General features: G+C 42.6%; 2 protein-coding genes across 7 annotated transcripts; one reads left to right on the top strand and one right to left on the bottom strand.

The window, feature by feature from the left end:
• Positions 1–1,519: 1,519 nt before the first annotated feature.
• LOC112658264 (TATA-box binding protein) lies at positions 1,520–21,693 on the bottom strand. 6 transcript variants are annotated; one of them, XM_025444354.3, is made up of 8 exons: positions 21,554–21,693; positions 19,009–19,214; positions 15,142–15,539; positions 12,177–12,264; positions 6,174–6,265; positions 4,384–4,551; positions 3,377–3,471; positions 1,520–2,281 (listed from the first exon to the last, which is right to left on the bottom strand). In XM_025444354.3, exons 2-8 carry the CDS (start codon positions 19,060–19,062, stop codon positions 2,202–2,204), a joined length of 975 nt encoding a protein of 324 aa, XP_025300139.1. In that variant the 5' UTR covers positions 19,063–19,214; positions 21,554–21,693; the 3' UTR covers positions 1,520–2,201. The 6 variants fall into 6 exon arrangements, with proteins under 6 accessions (XP_025300139.1, XP_025300138.1, XP_025300141.1 ...); XM_025444353.3 differs by having other exon boundaries at positions 19,009–19,211; XM_025444356.3 differs by lacking the exon at positions 21,554–21,693 and adding an exon at positions 20,928–21,047 and having other exon boundaries at positions 19,009–19,211.
• Positions 20,783–21,832, top strand: LOC125752251 (translation initiation factor IF-2-like). Its single transcript, XM_049092294.1, has 3 exons — positions 20,783–20,791; positions 20,850–21,000; positions 21,081–21,832. Exons 1-3 carry the CDS (start codon positions 20,783–20,785, stop codon positions 21,830–21,832), a joined length of 912 nt encoding a protein of 303 aa, XP_048948251.1.
• The last annotated feature ends 679 nt before the right edge of the window (positions 21,833–22,511 follow it).

Genomic DNA, 22,511 nt, shown 5'->3' with positions numbered 1-22,511 from the left:
GAATTCATCATTTGCACCCCATAAACGCAATCATAGATCAATGAGAAGAGAGACAACTAGGCATTTGGTTCCTAACAACGAACATACCACTTCCTTAGTCTTTACAAAGGGACCAAGACTCTGGATGTAGGTGCTCGTTTGCATACAGGAAACAACACAGGAACATGCTGAGCAATACCATGTGTTTGAAAACAGCAAAACAAACTAGGAAACTACCAGCTGTAAATGTGGCTTGTAATGTTTTAAGGAAAAGAGAGGGAGGAGAATATAAGGCATAAGGAGACATAAAAACATTTTTTTTTTTTAATGGAATTCTAACCCGTATTAGTAATTTAGGTAATGACTATACAAGACCATGGCTGTTGTGGGGGAGGGGGAGCGGGTGTTGTACAGGCTGGACTGGAACAGAAAGAGGAGCCCCCGGGACACGGACAAAGTTGTGAGTGCTGGTTACAGGGATGTCTACTGACTACCTCATGAGTTCATAGCGACTCATCCAATTCAAATTCAGAATTCAAAATTCAAAAACTACGGTTTTCTGTGTGTGCTGTATTCCACAGGGAAAAGCTTTTGAATTCAATAGTCATTGGGACTAAAAGACTTATGTCACCGAGAACTGAAATGTAATGAAATATTACATGAACAAAAGGGACCATAGAATACTTAGGAATTAACTTTTATGAAACGCAGAAGCCCTATACGAAAACATTATAAACTACTAAAGAATCTAAGAGAAGATCTACACGTGGAAAAACACTTCTTGGATAGAGGAGAGAATATTAGACTGATGGACGGCAGGGCCTCCTCCACTAGGCACGTCCCCTACACAAATACTGCCCTGAACCACAAGCAGGTGAGCAAGGGCCTCCTATGGCACGGTTTACGATGCTACCAATGATCACGGAATGTGGGAGAGGAAGCCGTACGTCTGTGATGCTATCAGATTCCAGGACATACTGACCGAAAAAAAGCAAAGCTATAAAAATAATATATGCTTTAGTATTTTCTAAATATGGGCTCAAACGCTGCCCCAAAGGGCAGAATATGCACAGAAGGGGCCTGGGAGCCCCGGGGGAAGTCGGCAGAAGAGAGAGAGTTAGGATCCTGATAATGATTCTATGTGCCTCTGAACTGCCTGAAGATACACTTTGACACAGTAGCCCAAACAATAAACCCAAGAACTTACATATTTCCAGGTAACAGTCATAAGAAAAACCCCTCCCCCAGCTGTACACGAAGCCCAGCGAGGACACTGGAGGACACGAGCGCGCTGGCTCTGCGCCCTGGGGCAAATCCCACAGCTCAGGCCTGAGTCTCCGCACCAAACAGGGAACAAACCTGATCACGGGTTTTGTGAGAATTGCAGGCAGCGTATCTGGGAACAGGCGGTACTCCAGATACGGAACGTAGCAAGTTTGTGTTTCAGGAGCAACCTTTCGTTTGCAGGTGGTTCATCTGCTGTCACCGTGACATACAATGAAACATTGATTGAAACAAACAGCAAGCAAGCACACACTGAAACGGTTTCAGGCAATTATATCTAAAATACAACTTTAACAGTTATGATCACATGAATCTTACAAGGTGTCATTTATAACATCAAGCTAACACTTTTATAAACAGCATTTATTGTACAGAGTACTCTGAGGAAGAAAAATATGTACAGCATTCGTTCCCATTAATACGGCCACTCTGTCCTGCAATACTGAAAAGGCGGAATGTGTCTGGCACAAAAATAACCCCTAAGAGTCACGAATTAGAAAAACAACACTTTTAAAAAAGATTTTTACTTTTCTGGTAGAAATATAAAAACTGTGGTTTATGGGGAAGAAATTAAACAAAAGAAAAAGTCCAATCAACTGTAGAGGTGGCTTTAACACTTGAAGTTTTGTACCTCAAACCAACTTGTTGACAGCAGTGTGTCTTTAAAACCTAAATATAAATAACTGGGCAGCGCTGCCCAAAGAGCAGCACAGTACGGGCGACTTACATAACACTGCGGTGTTCTCTACGCAGAAGGAAGACCACTTCCCGGCATCCCCATGGGGAACACGTGCTGGAGAGCTTCACCAGGTGCTACAACCCACAGAACATCCATTTTCTCACCAAATTGGGGCCATCCACACCACCACCATTTAAATGTACCAAAACTGATTTGTTTTAAAAACAAGTGGGTGCAGAGGCAGGAGGATGCACAGCCATTACGTTGTCTTCCTGAAGCCCTTTAGAATAGGGTAGATGTTTTCAAATGCTTCATAAATTTCTGCTCTGACTTTAGCACCTATGAAGACAAGTCGGAGGAGAGAGTCAGAAATAGCTTTTCTTAATGTGTTAAAGAGGTAAAATTACTTTAAAACAAAACCATAGGGCAGCCCGGTGGCTCAACGGTTTAGTGCCGCCTTCAGCCCAGGGCGTGATCCTGGAGACCCGGGATCGAGTGCCGTGTCAGGCTCCCTGCACAAAGCCTGCTTCTCCCTCTGCCTGTGTCTCTGCCCCCCCCCCCATGTCTCTTATGAATAAATAATTTAAAAATCTAAAAAAAAAAAAAAAAAAACCATAAGCACAGTTCTCTCCATTACCAGTTAGACTAATAGCTACAGGCATTCAAACATAATGAGGGAATCCCTTATCACAAACCTGTTTTTGTTTTTATAGTATGTTCTCTTTTTTAAAAATTAAATTATTCATTCATTCATTTATTCATGAGAGGCAGAGACATAGGCAGAGGGAGAAGCAGGCTCCCTGCAGGGAGCCCAATGCAGGACTTGATCCCAGGACCCCGGGATCACAACCTGAGCTGAAAGCAGATGCTCAATCACTGAGCTACCCAGGTGCCCCCAGGAAAAAGTTCTTAAAATAGCTTTTTTTAACCACAAAAACAGTGCCCTGGGTGACTCCAGCTCCCTCTGCAGTTTGCCACAAGTGACCCATCTTGGTCCCTGCATCAGCTTCTGACCTGAGCAGTTTGTGACCTACGCAGCGCAGAAGGAACACCACATCATATTCCCCCACTTGCCTTCAAGCAAGCTCTTCTGAACCTTCCCCACTTGTTTCCAAGTGGCACTGCTGACAAATCCCAAAGCTTTACAGGAGCATTTCCAACTCAAAATGCCACCTCTCAGCCAATGTCAAGGCCACCTTCCCTGCTCTCCCCACTGGGGGGTCTTGCTGTGGTCTCATTTCCCTGCTCTCAACCCCCACCCCCGGATGGTATGTTTCTCACTAGTGCTACACAGTGGAGGAGAGAGGGTCAATGGCATCTACACCGCATACTATCCAACTGTCCCCACTCTGGGAAATTACTTCTCAGCACTGAGAAGAATCTGTTCGTGAAACTCTTTCAAACCTTTGGACACTACTTCCTGTTATAACTTACCTGTTAGTACAACTTTTCCAGAAACGAAAATAAGAAGAACAATTCTGGGTTTGATCATCCTGTAGATTAAACCAGGAAATAACTCTGGCTCGTAACTAGAAGGGAATGGCACAAACAGTTTAGAAATCAAAAGCTACCCGTGCTTTAGGTAAAATACTACTAACCGAACCGCAGACTCACTGGGAGGTCAACCCAAAGGAGAGAAAACTAAAGGCCAGTGAGGGTGATCTATCGTCAGTACCTGAAGACCAACAAACTGTGTTTCTAATGAGACTGGATTTTCTCACATGAGAACAAGACCTTTAGATTTATGCTCTGCAGTGTCTGACCCTTATCAAGGGTCATGAGTGGCATGTCCGATTGGAATCCCAGCAGCCTCATTTTCCCAGTTCAGATAGACGGAAACCAGTTACGACATGTGTAATTACCCTAGTGGGAAATGCATGACAGGCTTCTCTGACAAAGGGACACTTGGGTGGATATCGGAAATGTGAGTGGAAGTTTCCTAGGTGAGAAGTGAACAAGAGGGATGTACAAAACCTGGTCCAAGAGGGGCAGGAGCAGAGAGGCTGGAGCGGTGGACAGTGGCCTTGTAAGTGGCAGGGAAAATAAGAAGAAAGAAGATTCATTTCACTCAAGTTTATACTTTGCTGGCAGAGCTCATATAATGTTCACTAGAAAAAAACAATTCAAACAACTAGGAACAAAAATTGATATAAGAGCTTGTGGATTTAATTCATGCATTTAAAATGCACTTATTGAGCAATAAAATAATAGGGAATCAATTTCATCCCAGTCAAGGGGAGTTATAGATGTCAATAAATGAAATGGGAAGTAGGAGAATGGTGAGAATAATACATTTTCCAAGACATTAGGAAGAAACTTCAACATTAAATACATCTATTGCTATATCATTTGTGCTTACATACTGTTTTGCATATGTTATGAACTAGGTTTACACAGATTGTAAATGAACTGTTGCCACAGGTAATACATTTCAGACTCACCTGCTAAACTGTTGGTGGGTCAGCACAAGGCCTTCTAACCTTATAGGGAACTTCACATCACAGCTCCCCACCATGTTCTGAATCTTGAAGTCCAAGAACTTAGCTGGAAAACCTAACTTCTGTACAACTCTGGCATATTTCCTCGCTGCCAGTCTAGACTGTTCTTCACTAGGAAAAGGAAAAAGTGAGATAGTTACAGTCAAAGCCACCTAAAATAATTATTTAAATGAGTAACTTATAAGAAGTCCAAACTAGAAAAGTTATTTTTTCAAAAAAGGCAAAATGTCACCCCCACTTCCAGTAAGAGAACAACAGACATTAACAATTTTATCATAAAGTACTCCTGTGTCCTTGAGAGAAAACTGCAGGCCTACACCAAATTACTAATACACCCAGGTTTTACAGATGTGGAGTATCTCATCAGCACTATCATTACTATTACTGTATTTTATAACCTATATATTCCTAAAATGAAAATTAACAACTTCATTTTGATAGGAAAATATTGATAGGATTTAGACTTGACTAATGCATGCACTAATTCTACTCATTATCCATTCTTATAACACATCTGCTGGATAAACCTATGGCTTACTAATGTAGAACTTAGTCAGGAAAAGCAAAATAAAAGCAATAATACCATCCTGAGCAAAAGACTCAAGTGTAGGGGTCAGGAATGACAAAAATTAAGCATACATACATGAGATGCTTTCTTTTCCTTGAGGAAAATAAATTTATTTCTAGTTCCCTATCTTAATAAAATAATGATGCAACTAGATACAGACTACTCAATGTGTAGCAAATGGATAAAGAAAGCTAAACAGTACACATGAAAAACATGTCTAGGAAAGATAAAACCAACCAGCATTTATCGATAAACCCCAAGTTTTTGATACTTATCCAGGGAAAACAAGCAAGTCCCCTACATGAAGACTTCTGTGAAAGCTGGGGGATAAACCCATGTCTTGCCTTCTGAAAAAACTCAGAGACCATGAATCCCAATGTCCACACCAATAGCCTTCCCTTCATTAAATAAGCAAAAGCATCCACAGCCCCTTCTGTGAGTGAACAACTCCAAGTCTTATATTAAGTATCTTTTATTTTAAAGTTTAATTTACTTAATTTGTTCAAACTTTATGAAGCTGATGTAACTAATCCCCCCCCCCCGCCACTTTTTTTTTATTCATGAGAGACAGAGAGTCAGACACAGAGGGAGAAGCAGGCTCCCTTCAGGCGATGTGGGACTCGATCCCAGGACCCTGGGTTCACACCCTGAGCCAAAGGGAGGCCCTCAACCACTGAGCCACCCAGGTGCCCCTGATGTAACTAATCTTTCCCAGACCTTTGCCTTCTACCAATTACGCAGAGTCTATTAGACAAAGTTTACAGTCAAGGCCCCAAAGTGTTAACCTTCATAAATAGGATCGCTCCAAACAGACACAGAATATAGACAAGAGCATTTTATGAAAAGGGTACACTCCTTAAGACCTGCATAACCCCAACCCTCATGAGGCAGACTATTTACAAGAGGCAGCAGTGATCTGTGACAACACACATGGTGCTGCCCCGCTGCAGATCTATATATACACTCTCACACCATTAGCTCTAAAATTTTGTGATTCCTGACCAATTCTTTGTTCACTCGGGGAGGAATCTGTGTTATATATAAAACTTTTTACATAAAGGGATCCTTAATAATAGTTTGGATGTTACATTTTGTCAAATACACATAAAATGCAACTGAATATCGTGGTACTGTATGACCTAGAGAATAAACTCTTTAAACCTACCTCTTGGCTCCCGTACACACCATCTTCCCAGAACTGAAAATCAGTGCAGTGGTTCGGGGCTCTCTTATTCTCATGATTACAGCAGCAAATCGCTAAAATGGTCAGAGACAATCATTAATGAGGTCATGCCAGACTGATTTCTTTTAGGAGAACAAGAAAATGACAAAGAACATCACAACTGATAAGAAGGGCCAGCTACATACAGAGGTCTCATATCTGACAGACGCTCCTAGACAGGATTCACTTACATCACCATGCAGCACGTGTGCTTCTGCACAGGGAGCAGAATCAACAGTGACTACTGAGTAAGCTGAACCTAGATCTATGTATTCTTTCACAGACATTGCAACAAAAAATAATATTTACGGGGTGCCTGGGTGACTCAGTTAAGTGTCCAACTCTTGGTTTCAGCTCAGGTCACGATCTCGGGGTTGTGGGATAGAGCCCCGCATCAAGCTTCGTGATGGGTGTGGAGCCTGCCTGGGGTTCTCTCTCTCCCTCTCCCTCTGCCTCTCCCTCTGCCCCTCCCTCTTAAAAAAATAATAATAATATTTGCAAACATTTTACTTCAATTACATCCTTAATAAATACCAGTGTCTGTTTCTACTTATATTTGCTAGCCTCTAAAACTGTAACTGTTCTTTTAATGATTTTTTTAGCAAATAGATTGATAAACCTTTTCTACCCCCAGCGGTAGTAAATCATATTACAACCATACCAACATGTAGTGAAACGGCCTTAGAAACAGTGTTAAAGTACACAAAATTGCAAATTAGGAAAAAAAATCAAAGTTTTTATCTTTAATTTCTACTTTTTAAGTTTTGTGTTTTTTTTTTTTTTTTTTTTTTAAGATTTTATATTTATTTGAGAGAGAGAGAGAGAGAGCAAGCAAGAGCAAGAGCCCAGGGCAGGAGGCAGGGGGAGAGGGAAAAGCAGACTCCCAACTGAGCAGGGAGCCAAACACAGGGCTCAATCCCAGGACCTGAGATCATGACCAGAGCTGAAGGCGGACATTTAACCAACTGAACCACCCAGGTGCCCCTCTACTTTTTAAGTTTTAGGAATGTTTTTATTGCTAACATTGTAACTGAAGGGGAACATATTTTAGCCATGGATTGAATTAATGGCCTCCGTTACTAGCTTACATGATAAGAGCAAAAATTTGCTTTCAAATAACTCTAAAAATTTTAGTATCTGTAATGACATAAGAAAAAAATTCATGTATTTCTAATCAAGATGACTCTTTAACAAATTAGACTGCTTTAACAATTTTAGTTTTAAAACTGCTCTATGGGGCAGCCCAGGTGGCTCAGCGGTTTAGCTCCACCTTCAGCCTGGGGCATGACCCTGGGGACCTGGGATCGAGTCCCAGTCGGGCTTCCCTGCAAGGAGCCTGCTTCTCCCTCTGCCTGTGTCTCTGCTTCTCTCTCTTTCTCTGTCTCTCATGAATAAATAAACAAAATCTTAAAAGAAAATAAAATAAAACTGCTCTATGTCTTCCCTCAGATTTCACCATCGTGCAAAAATGCTAGCCCTATATTCCAGTTTACACAAGTACCAAGAAAAGCATTCCCTAAATTCCCTCTACTGGTTTTATTGATCAAATGGTATCATTTCACTGAGGATTATAAAATTGTAAAAGCATGTATTCAAAGCAAATAAAATGATAGATGAAAGATTAATTATTTCTAATGCTACACATTATACAGGCTTGCCAACGGATAAATGGTCACTTCCAGACCTTAGTTACCTTGGGATCTTAGACAAATACTTAAAAAAATTTTAATATAGGGATCCCTGGGTGGCGCAGCGGTTTGGCGCCTGCCTTTGGCCCAGGGCGCGATCCTGGAGACCTGGGATCGAATCCCACGTCGGGCTCCCAGTGCATGGAGCCTGCTTCTCCCTCTGCCTGTGTCTCTGCCTCTATCTCTCTGTGTGTGTGTGTGTGACTATCATAAAAAAAAAATTTAAAAAAAAAATTAAAAAATTAAAAAAAAATTTTTTAATATATAGATAATTTCTTAAGAAAAAATAAAAACACTGGTCAAGAACAGTTTTTATTTGGCATTTACTTTCTTTTTAATATGCTGTGTAATAACTTTAATTTCTTGATGGAAGAATGTCGACATATATGTTTATTTTACCACTTTAGACAATTATAGAAGGGATATGTGTATCTGCACTGATGGAGAGACATATTTCTCAGTTATCTGCCTTCTAGTTTTCCTTGTGTCTGTACACAACCACATTGGATTGCTTTGGCTAAAGACAGTAACAAATATAAATGGTTGAGACTATACCAGGCACAACAGGTAATATATACAGTATCTTATTAACGAAATTGTTATTTTATTATTACCACAAATTCAACATTATATATGTATCATTTTATTCAATATGCTGATATTACATTTCAAAGTCAAAGATAAAATGCTTTATATGATGAAAACAGTTAAACAGTTCTGACTTCTCCTTTCTTTCTCTCTCTCTTTTTTAAAGATATTATTTATTCATAAGAGAGAGAGAGAGAGAGAGGCAGAGACACACAGGCAGAGGGAAAAGCAGGCTCCATGCAGGGAGCCCGACACGGGCTCGATCCCAGGTCTCCAGGATCATGCCCTGGGCCAAAGGCAGGCGGTAAACCACTGAGCCACCCAGGCTGCCCCTTTTTCTCTTTCTTAAACTCCAAAAAAATAAGAACTGTTTTTACATCGAGGTGTCTTGGTAATTTCCCAAAAGGCCACTGGGTAACCATAAAGATTTATTCTCTTACCATAAAAAAGGAGGGGTTCTAAAATAATTAGCCATATTTGATGTTCTCTATATTTTAATTAGCTCAAGCAAGCTGACCAAAAAGTCTCAGTAGCTAAATAAGCCATTTTTGTTCTTAGCCAGTTATTACAGCAATATTTTATTTTGGACAGTTCTGTATAGGCTACAGCTTCCTCGCCTGTATATAAAAGACAGGTTACGCTTTAGAGAGCTAGAAACTTGCTCCAAGACCATTACTTAACAATTTTCTCAATGCACAGCTAACATTTATTTATCCAACTTAGCTATCAGTTATAGCTGCTAAACATACCCCTTCCGTTATAGCTGCTAAACATACCCCTACACATCTATCATAGTACTTTGCTTCCTGTGTGACTGTTAAATACTGCTCCAATCTAAACCCAACTACTTTACTGCTCCCTCTTAAAAAAAACAATTTTAATAAACTATCAAAATATGTCTGAACCTGCCTCATTCTGTATTGCTGATACATCCTAGAATGAGTCCTTCAATAATGATTCATAAATTTAACATAATCAAGGTATACTTTATGTTGATATAACATCTAAATATTGTTTTAAGGTTTTATTTATATACTTAAAAGAGAGAAAGCAAGTGAGAGAGAGAGCACAAGTGGGGAGAAGGGGCAGATGGAGAGGGAGGAGCAGACTCCCTGCTGAACAGGGAACCCCAATGTGGGGCTTGATCCCAGGATCCCGGCCAGGATCACTACCCAAGCTGAAGGCAGATGATTAACTGACAGAACCACCCAGGGGCCCCACTTCTAAATATTGTTATAAAATATTATTACAACAGCTCATTATCTACTAAAATTGCGATCTTACTAGTAGAGGTTCATGAGTAAATATTAATAGTCAATAAGATTTGGGTTTATGTTACGAGGAAAATAAAAGAATTTTCTATCTTCTTTGGATATCTCCAAAACATTAAACATAGTGACTTATTAGAGAAATCATACTTCTGAAGAAAATATCAATTGTAAGATTACAGCCTACTCTAGGGAAAATGGCTTCACTAACTCACGTAAACAGCAGCTCTTACTAGGTTTAGGTGCCACTAACAATACAATGATATAGTTTTCAGGCTGAGGAGGAAGGAAGAAACTTAGTCATTGTCTTTCTCTTGGTTTTATTTAATATCTCAAAATGGCTTGGTGTCACTCAAAATCATCTTCCAAGTTTTAATACTCAGGTATGTGCATATACACGTTGAGTATAAACAAAAGGCCAGAAAAAAAAAAAGAGAGAGAGACACACACACACACACACACAAATATGTACATAGATTCAAACTTCACAAGAATATTGGTGAGGACAGAGGAAGACACAGACATGGCCAACATGCACATGAGAAAATGCTCTGCATCACTGGCCATACAAAATACAAATCCAAACCACAATGAGATACCACCTCACCCCAGTGAGAATGGGGAACATTAACAAGGCAGGAAACCACAAATGTTGGAAAGGATATGGAGGAAGGGGAACCCTCCTGCACTGTGGGTGGGAATGTGAACTGGTGCAGCCACTCTGGAAAACTGTGTGGAGGTTCCTCAAAGAGTTAAAAATAGACCTGCCCTACGACCCAGCAATTGCACTGCTGGGGATTTACCCCAAAGACTCAGATGCAATGAAAAGCCGGGACACTTGCACCCCGATGTTTCTAGCAGCAATGTCCACAATAGCCAAACTGTGGAAGGAGCCTCGGTGTCCATCGAAAGATGATGGATAAAGAAGATGTGGTTTATGTGTACAATGGAATATTCCTCAGCCATTAGAAACGACAAATACCCACGATTTGCTTCGACGTGGATGGAACTGGAGGATATTATGCTGAGTGAAATAAGTCAATCGGAGAAGGACAAACATTATATGTTCTCATTCATTTGGGGAATATAAATAATAGTGAAAAGGAATAGAAGGGAAGGGAGAAGAAATGGGTAGGAAATATCAGAAAGGGAGACAGAACAAAAAGACTCCTAACTATGGGAAACGAACTAAGGGTGGTGGAAGGGGAGGAGGGCAGGGGTGGGGGTGAATGGGTGACAGGCACTGAGGGGGGCACTTGACGGGATGAGCACCGGGTGTTATTCTGTATGTTGGCAAATTGAACACCAATAAAAAATAAATTTATTAAAAAAAAAAAAAGAAGCTGTGGTCTATGTATACAGTGGAATATTCCTCAGCCATTAGAAACAACAAATACCCACCATTTGCTTCAACGTGGATGGAACTGGAGGGTATGATGCTGAGTGAAATAAGTCAATCGGAGAAGAACAAACATTATATGGTCTCATTCATTTGGGGAATATAAAAATTAGTGAAAGGGAATAAAGGGGAAAGGAGAAAAAATGAGTGGGAAATATCAGAAAGGGAGACAGAACATGAGAGACTCCTAACTCTGGGAAACGAACTAGGGGTGGTGGAAGGGGAGGAGGGCGGGGGGTGGGGGTGACTGGGTGACGGGCACTGAGGGGGGCACTTGACGGGATGAGCACTCGGTGTTATTCTATATGTTGGCAAATTGAACACCAATAAAAAATAAATTTATAAAAAAACAAAAAGAAAAAAGAAAAAAAAAGAATATTGGTGAGGATATTTAACTTGAGAAGTTCAAAAGGCTACTTCATAAGCCAAGAAAAACTACAACAAGAAAAAATTCAGCAAGATGCTGAATTCTTACTTAGATGTGATCTAGTAGTAGCCAAACCAAAATCTAGATGTGCTTAATAACAGCATATACGTAGTTCTGTTGATTAAGCTTTTCTTTGTTAAAAGGGCCAATGCTAAAACAGCCCAAGTTTCCAAAAAGAGATTCATTATTTATTATTAATTTATTATTAACTTCTGGCCAATCCTGTTTCACCCAAGTACCCTTCCCCAAATCTCCAACTGGGTTATTCTGAAGTAAAATCCAGATAGTATATCATTCCATTCTATATAGATTTAAAAACATAAACGGAATCATACCACATATTCTGTTCTTTAATGTCACAGGATCCCATCACAACGGGCAAATAAATTTTAGTTTATGGCATGCAGACCGCCCTGACTCTAGGGTCTCTCACATGGTAGCTACTCAATAAAAAAAAAGATACAAATTTTGCTGGCATCAACAAACCTAAGCATGACGCAAACATTTTGTTCTAAGGACCTTTACCAGTAAATTCCTGTATTATTATAGTTTGAAATACATTATAATTGCTCTGACCTTGGGATTATATTCAGCATTTCGGGCACGAAGTGCAATGGTCTTTAGGTCAAGCTTACAGCCAAGATTCACTGTAGATACAATATTTCTGCAAAAAATTTGAAAAGAAAACATTATTTATTTAACTTTTACAGGTTGAGATGTTTGATATTATCTAGAAATCTGATTCTTTTACTAGAACAAATTTATTTACATTGGTTTAATTTAAACTAATTTAAAAATTTTTTAAATATATTTTTTTCTTTATTTATTTATTATAGTCACACAGAGAGAGAGAGAGAGGCAGAGACACAGGCAGAGGGAGAAGCAGGCTCCATGCACCAGGAGCCCGACGTGGGATTCGATCCCGGGTCTCCAAGATCACACCCTGGGCCAAAGGCGGCGCCAAACCACTGCGCCACCCAGGGATCCCCAATTAATTTAAATTTTAAATCTTTAAAAATTGTTGACATTTATTACTTGTTTAGTACACACCCTTATGAGCATTTCACATAGGTTACCCTACTTAATATTTAACAATGCACTAGGAAGTAATAACTATTAATATTCACACTTTCAGATGAAGAAGCTGAGGCTTAAATGGGGCAGTACCTTGCTCCAGGTAATCATGGTTCCAAAGTGGTAGTGTTTGCATCCATCTATCCCCATCTATCCCCAGAGCCACGCCTTAGCCCTTTGAATGAAACTGATTGCCCATTAACCATCATGCATGAGCATGGAACATCCCTGTCCCGTGAATACTGATTCCAAATTGCGAACACATCTCCAATTGTTTCTAGCTCACTGCTGCTTTTGGTTCTTTCCCATCCTGTCAAAATGCAATACTTTGAAAACTTGATGGCTCACAATTTGGTTGGATAAGAAAGAAGATAGCTGCATACTTTAATATACAATATTAAGGCCAATTAGAATGATCAACCCAATGACTGTTTTTTTTTTAATATTTTATTTATTTATTCATGAAAGACACAGGTAGAGAGGCAGAGACACAGGCAGAGTGAGAAGTAGGCTCCTTGCAGGGAGCCCGATGTGGGACTCGATCCTGGGTCTCCAAGATCACACCCTGGGCTGAAGGTGGCGCTAAACCGCTGAGCCACCTGGGCTGCCCCCAATGACTGTTTTCATTTCTACATCCTTCCAGGGATCCGTGGGTGGCTCCGCGGTTTAGCACCTGCCTTCCACCCAGGGCGTGATCCTGGAGTCCCAGGATTGAGTCCCAAGTCGGGCTCCCGGCATGGAGCCTGCTTCTCCCTCTGCCTGTGTCTCTGCCTCTCTCTCTCATGAATAAATAAAATCTAAAAAACAAAAACAAAAACAAAAACTGTTTCTTTTCAATCAATTTTATATACACACTTGCCTTTAGCATGTCTTTACTTACAAACTGAATCAAGTTGTGGTGCATCCACCACAAATTTAGTCATACAATTGCTACGCATACTCATTTTTCTTTTTTTTTTAACAAACAGTACATAGGGTTCAAATTTCTCTGTATCCCCAAAACTTGTTATATTCTGCTTTTGGCAGCTGTCCTAATGAGTATGAGGTGGTATCTCATTGTAGTTTTGATCTGCATTTACATGTTTAGTGATGTCGAGCATCCTTTCATGTGGTTATTGGCCATTCGCATATTTTCCCTGGAGAAATGTCTATTCAAGTCCTTTGTCCATTTTGGAATCAGGCTGTTTGTTTTTTGTTGTTGGGTTTTAGTAGTTCTCTAAATATCTAGATAATAACCCTTTATTGGATACATGACTTGCAACTATTTTCTTCCATCTTGTGGGTTGCATTTTTACTCTGTGAACAGTGTCTTGATAAAAATTTTCGCGTAGTTCAGGTTATCTGCATTTTCTGTTGTCACCTGTGTCTTTGGTGACACATCCAAGAAAACATTGCCAAGTTCAATGTCGTGAAGCTTTTGTCCTATATTTTCTTCACTGACTTTTCCTTTGGATCTTATACTTAAGTCTTTTATCTATCTTGAGTTAGAGTTTGTTTTCATTTTGTTTGTTTGTTTGTTTTTTGTATCCAAAATCTGGTTTATTGGGATATTTTCCCACTCCCCTTGATTCATGGTGCTTTTAGTGCTGCTTCTGCCTAAAAGACCATCCTTCTGTAAGCCTTGCTTTTTCCTCCTGTGGGCTGGCTTCTCATTGACACATATGTGAGAATATTTGTATTTTTTCAAGAATTTTTCTCCTACCCCTATCCACTCTGCACCCATTTCATTTATGTAGAAAAATCCATTTAGGACAAGAACAGACATCTTCAACTTGTGGAAAGGACAGAGCTCTTCAAAGTTATATATAGCCCTCATAATAACCAATGAAGACAAACAAGGACCACCATGAACTAAGACTAAGTAACTAATCTTCCCTTCCCAAAGACTGAAAACATCACAAGGGAGGGAGACTACAAAATGCTTGGTTCAGCAAATCAGCTAGAGGGAAATGTCTATAAAAACAATTTGGTAGCTTGTGTTTATATATTTGGCCCAGGATTATAAACATGAGCTACCAGGTCTGAAGATGTTATGCGAGCCTTTTACTGAAGGGACTGACTCACTAAGGCAGCTTAGTATCCCTTTCTCATGTAAAAGTGAGAGAGAGAACATACATACTTGATATATGATGACTACTATCCTTTTTTTTTTTTTTTTTTTTTTTTTTTAATTTATTTATGACAGTCACAGAGAGAGAGAGAGAGAGAGGCAGAGACACAGACAGAGGGAGAAGCAGGCTCCATGCACTGGGAGCCTGATGTGGGATTCGATCCCGGGTCTCCAGGATCGCGCCCTGGGCCAAAGGCAGGCGCCAAACCGCTGCGCCACCCAGGGATCCCGATGACTACTATCCTTAATGGTATTAAATCCTTAAATAAATCAATCTAGTTGAAAACAAAGAACAGCAGCACCCAGTCCAAAGGACACTTCCAGGGTGAGAGAGAAGACACAACACAAAGTACTCACTGTAGCTGCGGCACGATCCCAGAGCTCTCAGAGGCTGGTGTGGCAGGGGTAATAGGGGTCATGGGGGTCATGGGGGAAGGATAGAGGGGAGTGGTGCCCGGCAAGGGTGCAGTGGTAAGAGTCTGTGAGTGGAAGAGCTGTGGTGTCTGGCCCGAGGCTCCCTGGGTCGCCTGCTGGGATGTCGACTGCTGCACTGCTGTCACAGCCTGCTGCTGGGCCTGCTGTTGCTGCTGCTGCTGCTGGGCCTGCTGCTGCTGGGCCTGCTGCTGCTGCTGCTGTTGTCTCTGCTGTTCCTCCAGAAGAGAAAGGCTGTTGGTGTTCTGGATAGGCTGTGGAGTCAGTCCTGTGCCATAAGGCATCATTGGACTGAAGATAGGGATTCCAGGAGTCATGGCACCCTGCGGAAAGTCAGGAGAACAGTAAGTCAGGCCAGCTGGTATGGGGTGGTTTCTGCACCTGTGTGATAGAAGAGGCGGTGAGATGTATAAGGACAGATGCCTTCTGAATATAAATGGGGTTATGATGCCTTAACAGAAATGCATTTGCTGTTCTTTCTTCTTCACCACTTTCTTCTTCACCATAGCATGGTAGGTAAGAGCTTAGTATTTGGGATTATACCTGGGTGTGCAATCCAACCCTGCTACTTACTACATGTGAAAACACGAGGAAGTTGCTTAGCCCTAATAATAGTGTTAGTAATAATGTTCTAATACATAACTGGAGTGACTGCCCATCGATGTTTAAACTACTACCCTAGCATACAGCCCATTCACTCTCAGTGACTATTATCTGTCCAAGGTTGGGTGATAAATCACATGCTTACCCTAGAGATGCCACTTAACTCATTCAACGCAATGACAAGCACATGGAAAACACTCCGTGTTAACAACAATAATGACAATTGTGAGAATACTATTCAAAAAGGTGGATCATTTGCTCTCCAAAAAGTTTAAATCAAGAAAATCCAATGTATCTATCAGAACAGTCTCAATTTACTTCTCCAAATACTTAACTTTTCCAGACACTGTTACATTTACTAACTTACGAGTCTCAAAACAGCCCTTTGGAAGAAGGAAAAATAGATGCTGTTCTTCCCACATTAAGGACAAGAAAACTGACACCAGGAGAAGCTAAATGACTTCCCTAAGACCACAGATCTCACTAGTAGAGAAGCCATGATCAACGGCTAAGTTTTCTGGACACCCAGTCAGTCCACTGCCCTCACTCAACAACAAAATCCATGGAGCTCATGGAGCCTGCAGAGCTTGCAGTGGTTTTGTGAACCTCTTAAAATTATACCCAATATTTCTGCCTGAAGGAATCCACAGTGTCCAGTAGATCCTCAAATAGGTGCAAGATCCAAAAGAGAGCCACAATCCCTTCCCACTTCTACCACTTTATTTGACAGAAAGCATAAACCAAAACTGTCTAAGGAATTTCTGTTAAATTGTTTCACCAACATGATGGCAGGAAGAATGTGAGGAGGAGGATCAAATGTATACCGCAGCCCTAACTGTATAGGAGTTAGTCTACGGCATCTAACACTCTATAGACATTCAGGTCACATTACTTTGAAAAAGTAAGGTTTTGAAAGGTCTTCCTTTCTTTATGTCACATAAACAGATGAACTCAAAATGGATCACAGACATACGTGTAAAAGATAAAACTATGTTGAGAAAATCCTTAAGACTTTGGGTAAGACAAGATTTCTTAAGATACCAAAGCACTAATCATGAAGTAAACTGATAAATGGACTTCAGAAAAAAGTAAGAGCTTCTACTCTTTGAAAGACACCATTAAGGAAATTATAAAGGAAGCCACACCACAGACTGAGAGAAAACATATATAATACCTATACCTAAGAAAGCACCTGTATCCACAATATATGAGAGCAACTATAATACAATAAAAGACAAATAAGCCAACAAACAAATGGGCAAACGATGCCAAGGACATTCTACAAATGAAGACAAGCAATTGGCCAAAAAGCACTTAACAAGATGCTCAAAATCATTAGTCATCAGGAAAATGCCAATTCAAATCACAAATACTATTAAGCAACAACTAGAATAGCTAAAAGTTAAAACCTCAAGTATCAGTGAGGATGTGGAACAACCAAAACTCTCACATGCTGCTGGCAGAACTAGAACATGGTTCAACAATTTCTCAGAGTGAAACGTATACTTAACCATATGGCCTAGCAATCCCTCTCCTAGGTATTCACCCAAGAGAGACAGAAACAGTAGACACACAGCCTGTTCACAAATGTTTACAGCAACTTTATTCATAACAGCCCTGACCTAGAAACTCCCCCTAATGTATGGATACACAAAATGTGATACAGCCACACAAAGGAGCATTACCTGACAATATAAAGGCATCTGTGGACATACAAGTGTTAAACTGGGCAAAAAACACAGACACACACAAAAAAACACATACTGATATAATTCCATTTGTCTGAAACTCTAGGCTAGGCAAAACTATCTTTAGCTAAGGATCAGATCAATTGTATACACAGGTATATACAATTATCAACACACTTAAAAGGGGTGTTTTTATTTTATGAAAATTTTATCTAAAGGTTATTTTTTTTTTACATTTTTTAATTTAAATTCAATTAATTAACATACAGTGTATTATGTTTCAGAGGTAGAGGCCAGTGATTCATCAGTTGCATTTATCACCCAGTGCTATTACATCAAGTGCCCTCCCCAATGCCTGTCCCCCAGTTACCCCATCCCTCACCCACCTCCCCTCCAGTGACCCTCAGTTTCCTAGCGTTAAGAGTCTCTTATAGTTTATCTTCCTGATTTTGTTTCCCTCCCTTCCCCTATAACCTCCTGCTTTGTTTCTTAAATTTCATGAGTGAAATTACATAATTATCTTTCTCTGATTGACTTATAGATTAAGAATTTTTTAAATTTATTCATTAAAGAGACAGAGAGTGCACGTGCACATACAAGTGGGAGAGGTGGAGGGAGAGGGAGAGGGAGAGAGAATCCCAAGCAGACTTCTAGCTGAGGGCAAAGGCTGACACAGGGCTTGATCCCACAACCAGTGAGATCATGACCTGAGCCAAAACCAAGAGTCAGACACCCAACCGTCTAAGCCACCTAGGTGCCCTGCAAATAATATATCTACTTTTTTAAAAAAATTAACCTTTTGGGGAGCCTGGGGGAGTGAGTCAGTTGAGCATCCAATTCTTGGTTCGTAGGATCCAGCCCCATGTTGGCCTCTGCACTCAGTGCAGACTCTGTGGAAGATTCTCTTTCTCTTCCTCCTCTCACTCTCTCCTCTATCTCTCTCTCTCAAAAAAATCAATTAAATCTTAAAAAATATAAGTAGATATGTTTTCTCCTTAAACATAAAAGAGAAAGGATAAAACCAGAAAATAAGTGATGCCAGGGTGGCTCAGTGGTTGAGCACCTGCCTTCGGCCCAGGGCATGATCCTGGAGACCTGAGATCAAGTCCTGCATCGGGCTCCCTACATGGAGCCTGCTTCTCCCTCTGCCTCTCTCTGTGTGTCTCTCATGAATAAATGAATAAATAAAATATTTAAAAAATAATAATAATTTGGTGAGATTTACTCTCAGAATCAACGACCCGATAATCACCTGGAGCACTTTCATAAATGTTTATGGAAAGAGTAAGATTATAAACAAATACATATTTTAACTTCCAAATAAACTCCCTGAATTTAACACTATCATGCCTACCAAAGTCTAATAGAACTTCTCAACAAAATAGAAGCTTAAAAACATATACATCCATTTTTAACAATACGTGGTTAAATCCCCTTCCTTCCTTTTTACAACCTCTAGCAATGCAGATTCCCATATATGCCCTCCCTCCAGCTGTATTACCTGAGGGGAGGCCAGGCCCTGAGCATAAGGCGGCAAGCTGTTGTTCTGATCCATGATGTTCACTCTCTTCTTGGTAAATCAAATACCTTTGCACGGGAACTTGCCTCGGCATTCAGTCTTTTCCTAGAGCATCCCCAGTACACGCTTCTTAGCGATTTCCTCAACTGTTTGCGTTATCCTCATGCACACCAAGAAATAGTAATCTGCTTTGAAAAAAATTTGAAGTTTAATGTAAAAATACAGGCAAGCTGTAGAGTCTTATAAACCAGTTTCATGATAACACACAAACTAGAAAAAAAAAAAAACAATGAAACTATTTTGGAATATATTTCTTTTAACCTTATAATGCTGAAATGCTATTCTTTTCGTGTGTACTGTGACTGCATGTAAAACTGTCAATAGAACAAAAACTACTTTATTACATGTTTAATTTAAAAACTCTTAAGAATGTTCCAAATTAAGGTGTCATAATCAACATTAAAAACTTTTGGGGAGGGGCACCTGGGTGGCTCAGCGGTTGAGCATCTGCCTTCGGCTCAGGGCGTGACCCCGGGGTCTGGGAATCAAGCCCCACATCAGGCTCCCTGCAGGGAGCCTGCTTCTCCCTCTGCCTGTGTCTCTGCCTTGCTCTCTCTGTGTCTCTCATAAATAAATAAAATCTTAAAAAAAAAAAAACTTTTGGGGAAAAACACTCAGAGAAAACAAATTCCTAAGCAAACTTATATCTGAGCAGAAATATTGATTGAGCACAGTATACACAGTGCTATTTGATATTTTGTATCCTCCACAACATCTTGGGTATAAGTTCAATAAATACTGAATTGGATCCAATACACTTTAGTGTGATCATTTACTGATCTTCTGGTTTATTTTTTTTAAGATTTTATTTGGTTTGTATCCCAGTGGGGCCTATGTAAATAAATAAATAACTAAATATATATATATATATATATATTTAGTTATGAGAGAGAGAGAGAGAGAGGAGACACAGGCAGAGGGAGAAGCAGGCTCCTTGCAAGGAGCCTGATGTGGAAGTCGATCCTGGATCCTGGGATCATGCCCTGAGCCTAATGCAGACACTCAACGACTGAGCCACCCAGGTGTCCCTGATATTCTGCTTTAATAGAACACAGAAGCTGTACAGACCCAAAAATAAATAGCACGTTTTTATACATGTAATAACTTGATTTCTTTAGAACACATAAACACGAACTGTACTCTATCTAGCTTTCTTTATTAGCTCATCGTCTCTTTACTGGCTACATATTTTTTTATTTCTTTTAGACAAAAGAACCAAGTGACTACTTAAAGACCGTTTGTTGAGTTTAGTTCCGATGGATCCTTAACTTGCTGAGGGTTCTGTGAGAACTGGATCAAACGGGACTGGCTGATTAACACATCAAGAACAAAATCTAGTTATCACCTAGTAAACACAGGATAAATGTTAGCTCCCGTTAGATTTCAGTTTAAACATCATCTACTAAGGTATTGTCACATATTGAGCCTGCTGGTCTCAAAGTTACAAGCTGTACACAAAAGGCACGCAGGACCTTCCAGCTTGTACAAAGCAAGCACTCAGTCGTTTGTTGGACGAATGAGAGAACCGGACAGTCGCTTTGGGAGGACAAGGGAGCCAAAGACTACGCACCCTACATACTCGTCACTGAAAAAGGCCAAAAAAAGGAAGAAAGAACACTCTGCTTCAGAAAACGTCAGATATAAGAAAAGTGTATTTTTAAAAGTGTTTTCCTGTAATAATAGAAGTGCTGACACCATGAAATCGGTGAGAGCAAGGCCATTCGCATCCGACTTCGCTGTGCCGGGAGCGCGGGATCCCGCAGCGCGGCGGCCCTGCCCGGCGGCCGGCGGAGGAGGACGGCGCAGCCCCCGCCGCGGCTGGCAGGGCAGCGGGGACTCACGGGGGGCTCCGGTCCCGGAGGCGGAGAGGCGCGGAGCACGGCCCTGCGACCCGGGAGCGCCGACCGCGAGCGAGTAGGCAGGGGCCGCCCGGGCCGCGGCAACAAGGAAGGGGGCGGGGTTGGGAGCGCTCAGTACCGGAGACTCCCCGGAAGCTGGGGGCTGCGCGGCCCGCCCCTCCCCGCCCCTCCCCGCGGGCCCCCTTAAGACCGCGGAGCCCACAGCCAGGCCGCGCCCAGACGAGCCCTGCAGAGGGGGCTGCTCCACGTCGGGCGCCCGGGGACGGAGCCGTGAGGCCCGCGCGGCCCCCGGCGCCCGCGGTAAACCGAGAGCGGAGGCTCCCGCGCCGCAGTCCCGCTCGGGGAACCCCAGGAGGACGCGGTGCGGCGGGCCGGGCAGGGCAGCCGGAGGGGCCGGAGGGGCGGCCCCGCGCCCGAGCAGGGCGGCTCCCCAGCTCTGCCGACGCGGGCGGCGGGTACCGGCCCGAGCGGCGCTGCACGAGCGCAGGAGCCGCGTACCCCCCGCGGCCTGCGCGCCCCTCGGCGCCCCGCCGTCGCCCCACGGCCGCGCCGCAGGCCTCGCCTCCGCGCCGGCGCTCGGACGACGAGAAGGCGACCGCGGCTGTTACCTGCGGTCCCTGCACGGTCCCCCGCGGGCTCGCGAAACCGAAGTTCGGCCGCAGGCGGCCCAGGCGCCCGCCACGGCGACCCTTTCCGACCCTACTGAACTCCGGGCGCGAGCTGATCATGTCACTTCCGCCAGGACCGCCCTCGGCTTCAGCAGGCTACGGACGCCGGAGCGGCGGCCATGGGAAGTGTTGGCGCCCGGGCACTTCCGCTGTTCGCCCGAGCGCCGGGCGGAAGGGCGAGGAGGCGCCGGCGGAGGCCCCGGCCGGAGCTCTTCCTAATTGGTCCCTGCTGCGGGGAGGCAAGATCGGGATGTTCAAACGTTAACTTTTTAAACCGTCCAGCCGTGTGACCTTCGGCGAGCTCCCCGAGCTCCCCGCCTCCGCTGGGAGAATGGAACGCGAATGGCAGGAGCCCTCCGAGAAGCTGCGAGATTGATGAGGGCCCGGCACGTGGGACGCCCTCGGGGCCTGAGAGCCCCGGACACGAAGATAGGAGGAAAACAGCCTGGCTTAGACTGCGGTCCGCTGGGCTTGTGCCACGGCCTTCTCACCCGTGCCGCAGACTAGGACGGAACCCCAAGCTCGGCTCCCTCCCTGGGAAAGCCGATACTGCAGAGAGTGGAAAGGAACGGGAGCTTCAGCAGGAGGCCGACTCCGGTCCGAGGCCACCTCCAGGGTTTCTGCCTGGCCCCGGGCTCCCAAGGGAGTTTAGGGCAGCCAATGAGTAGGAGTGCAGCGGTCCCTAACTCCTTGATGAGGTGCGGACTCCTGGTGCCGCCTCCAGCGTCATCACAGTGCTCGGGATTGGACCGGGGTCTGGTTCCTTAGGGGCCAGACTTGTGCAAGAGAGTCTGGTTTGTTTCCTGCCGTCGGAGGTGCCCTGCTCCTCCCAGGAAAGCATGCACGGGGCACAGATACACACAGAAAGGCTACTCATGTGGGCTAAGGCTGCTTGCCG

Source organism: Canis lupus, chromosome 12 (genome assembly GCF_003254725.2).
Source record: "Canis lupus dingo isolate Sandy chromosome 12, ASM325472v2, whole genome shotgun sequence".
Classification (NCBI taxonomy): domain Eukaryota; kingdom Metazoa; phylum Chordata; class Mammalia; order Carnivora; family Canidae; genus Canis; species Canis lupus.
This window is presented reverse-complemented; position numbering and strand designations above follow the sequence as displayed.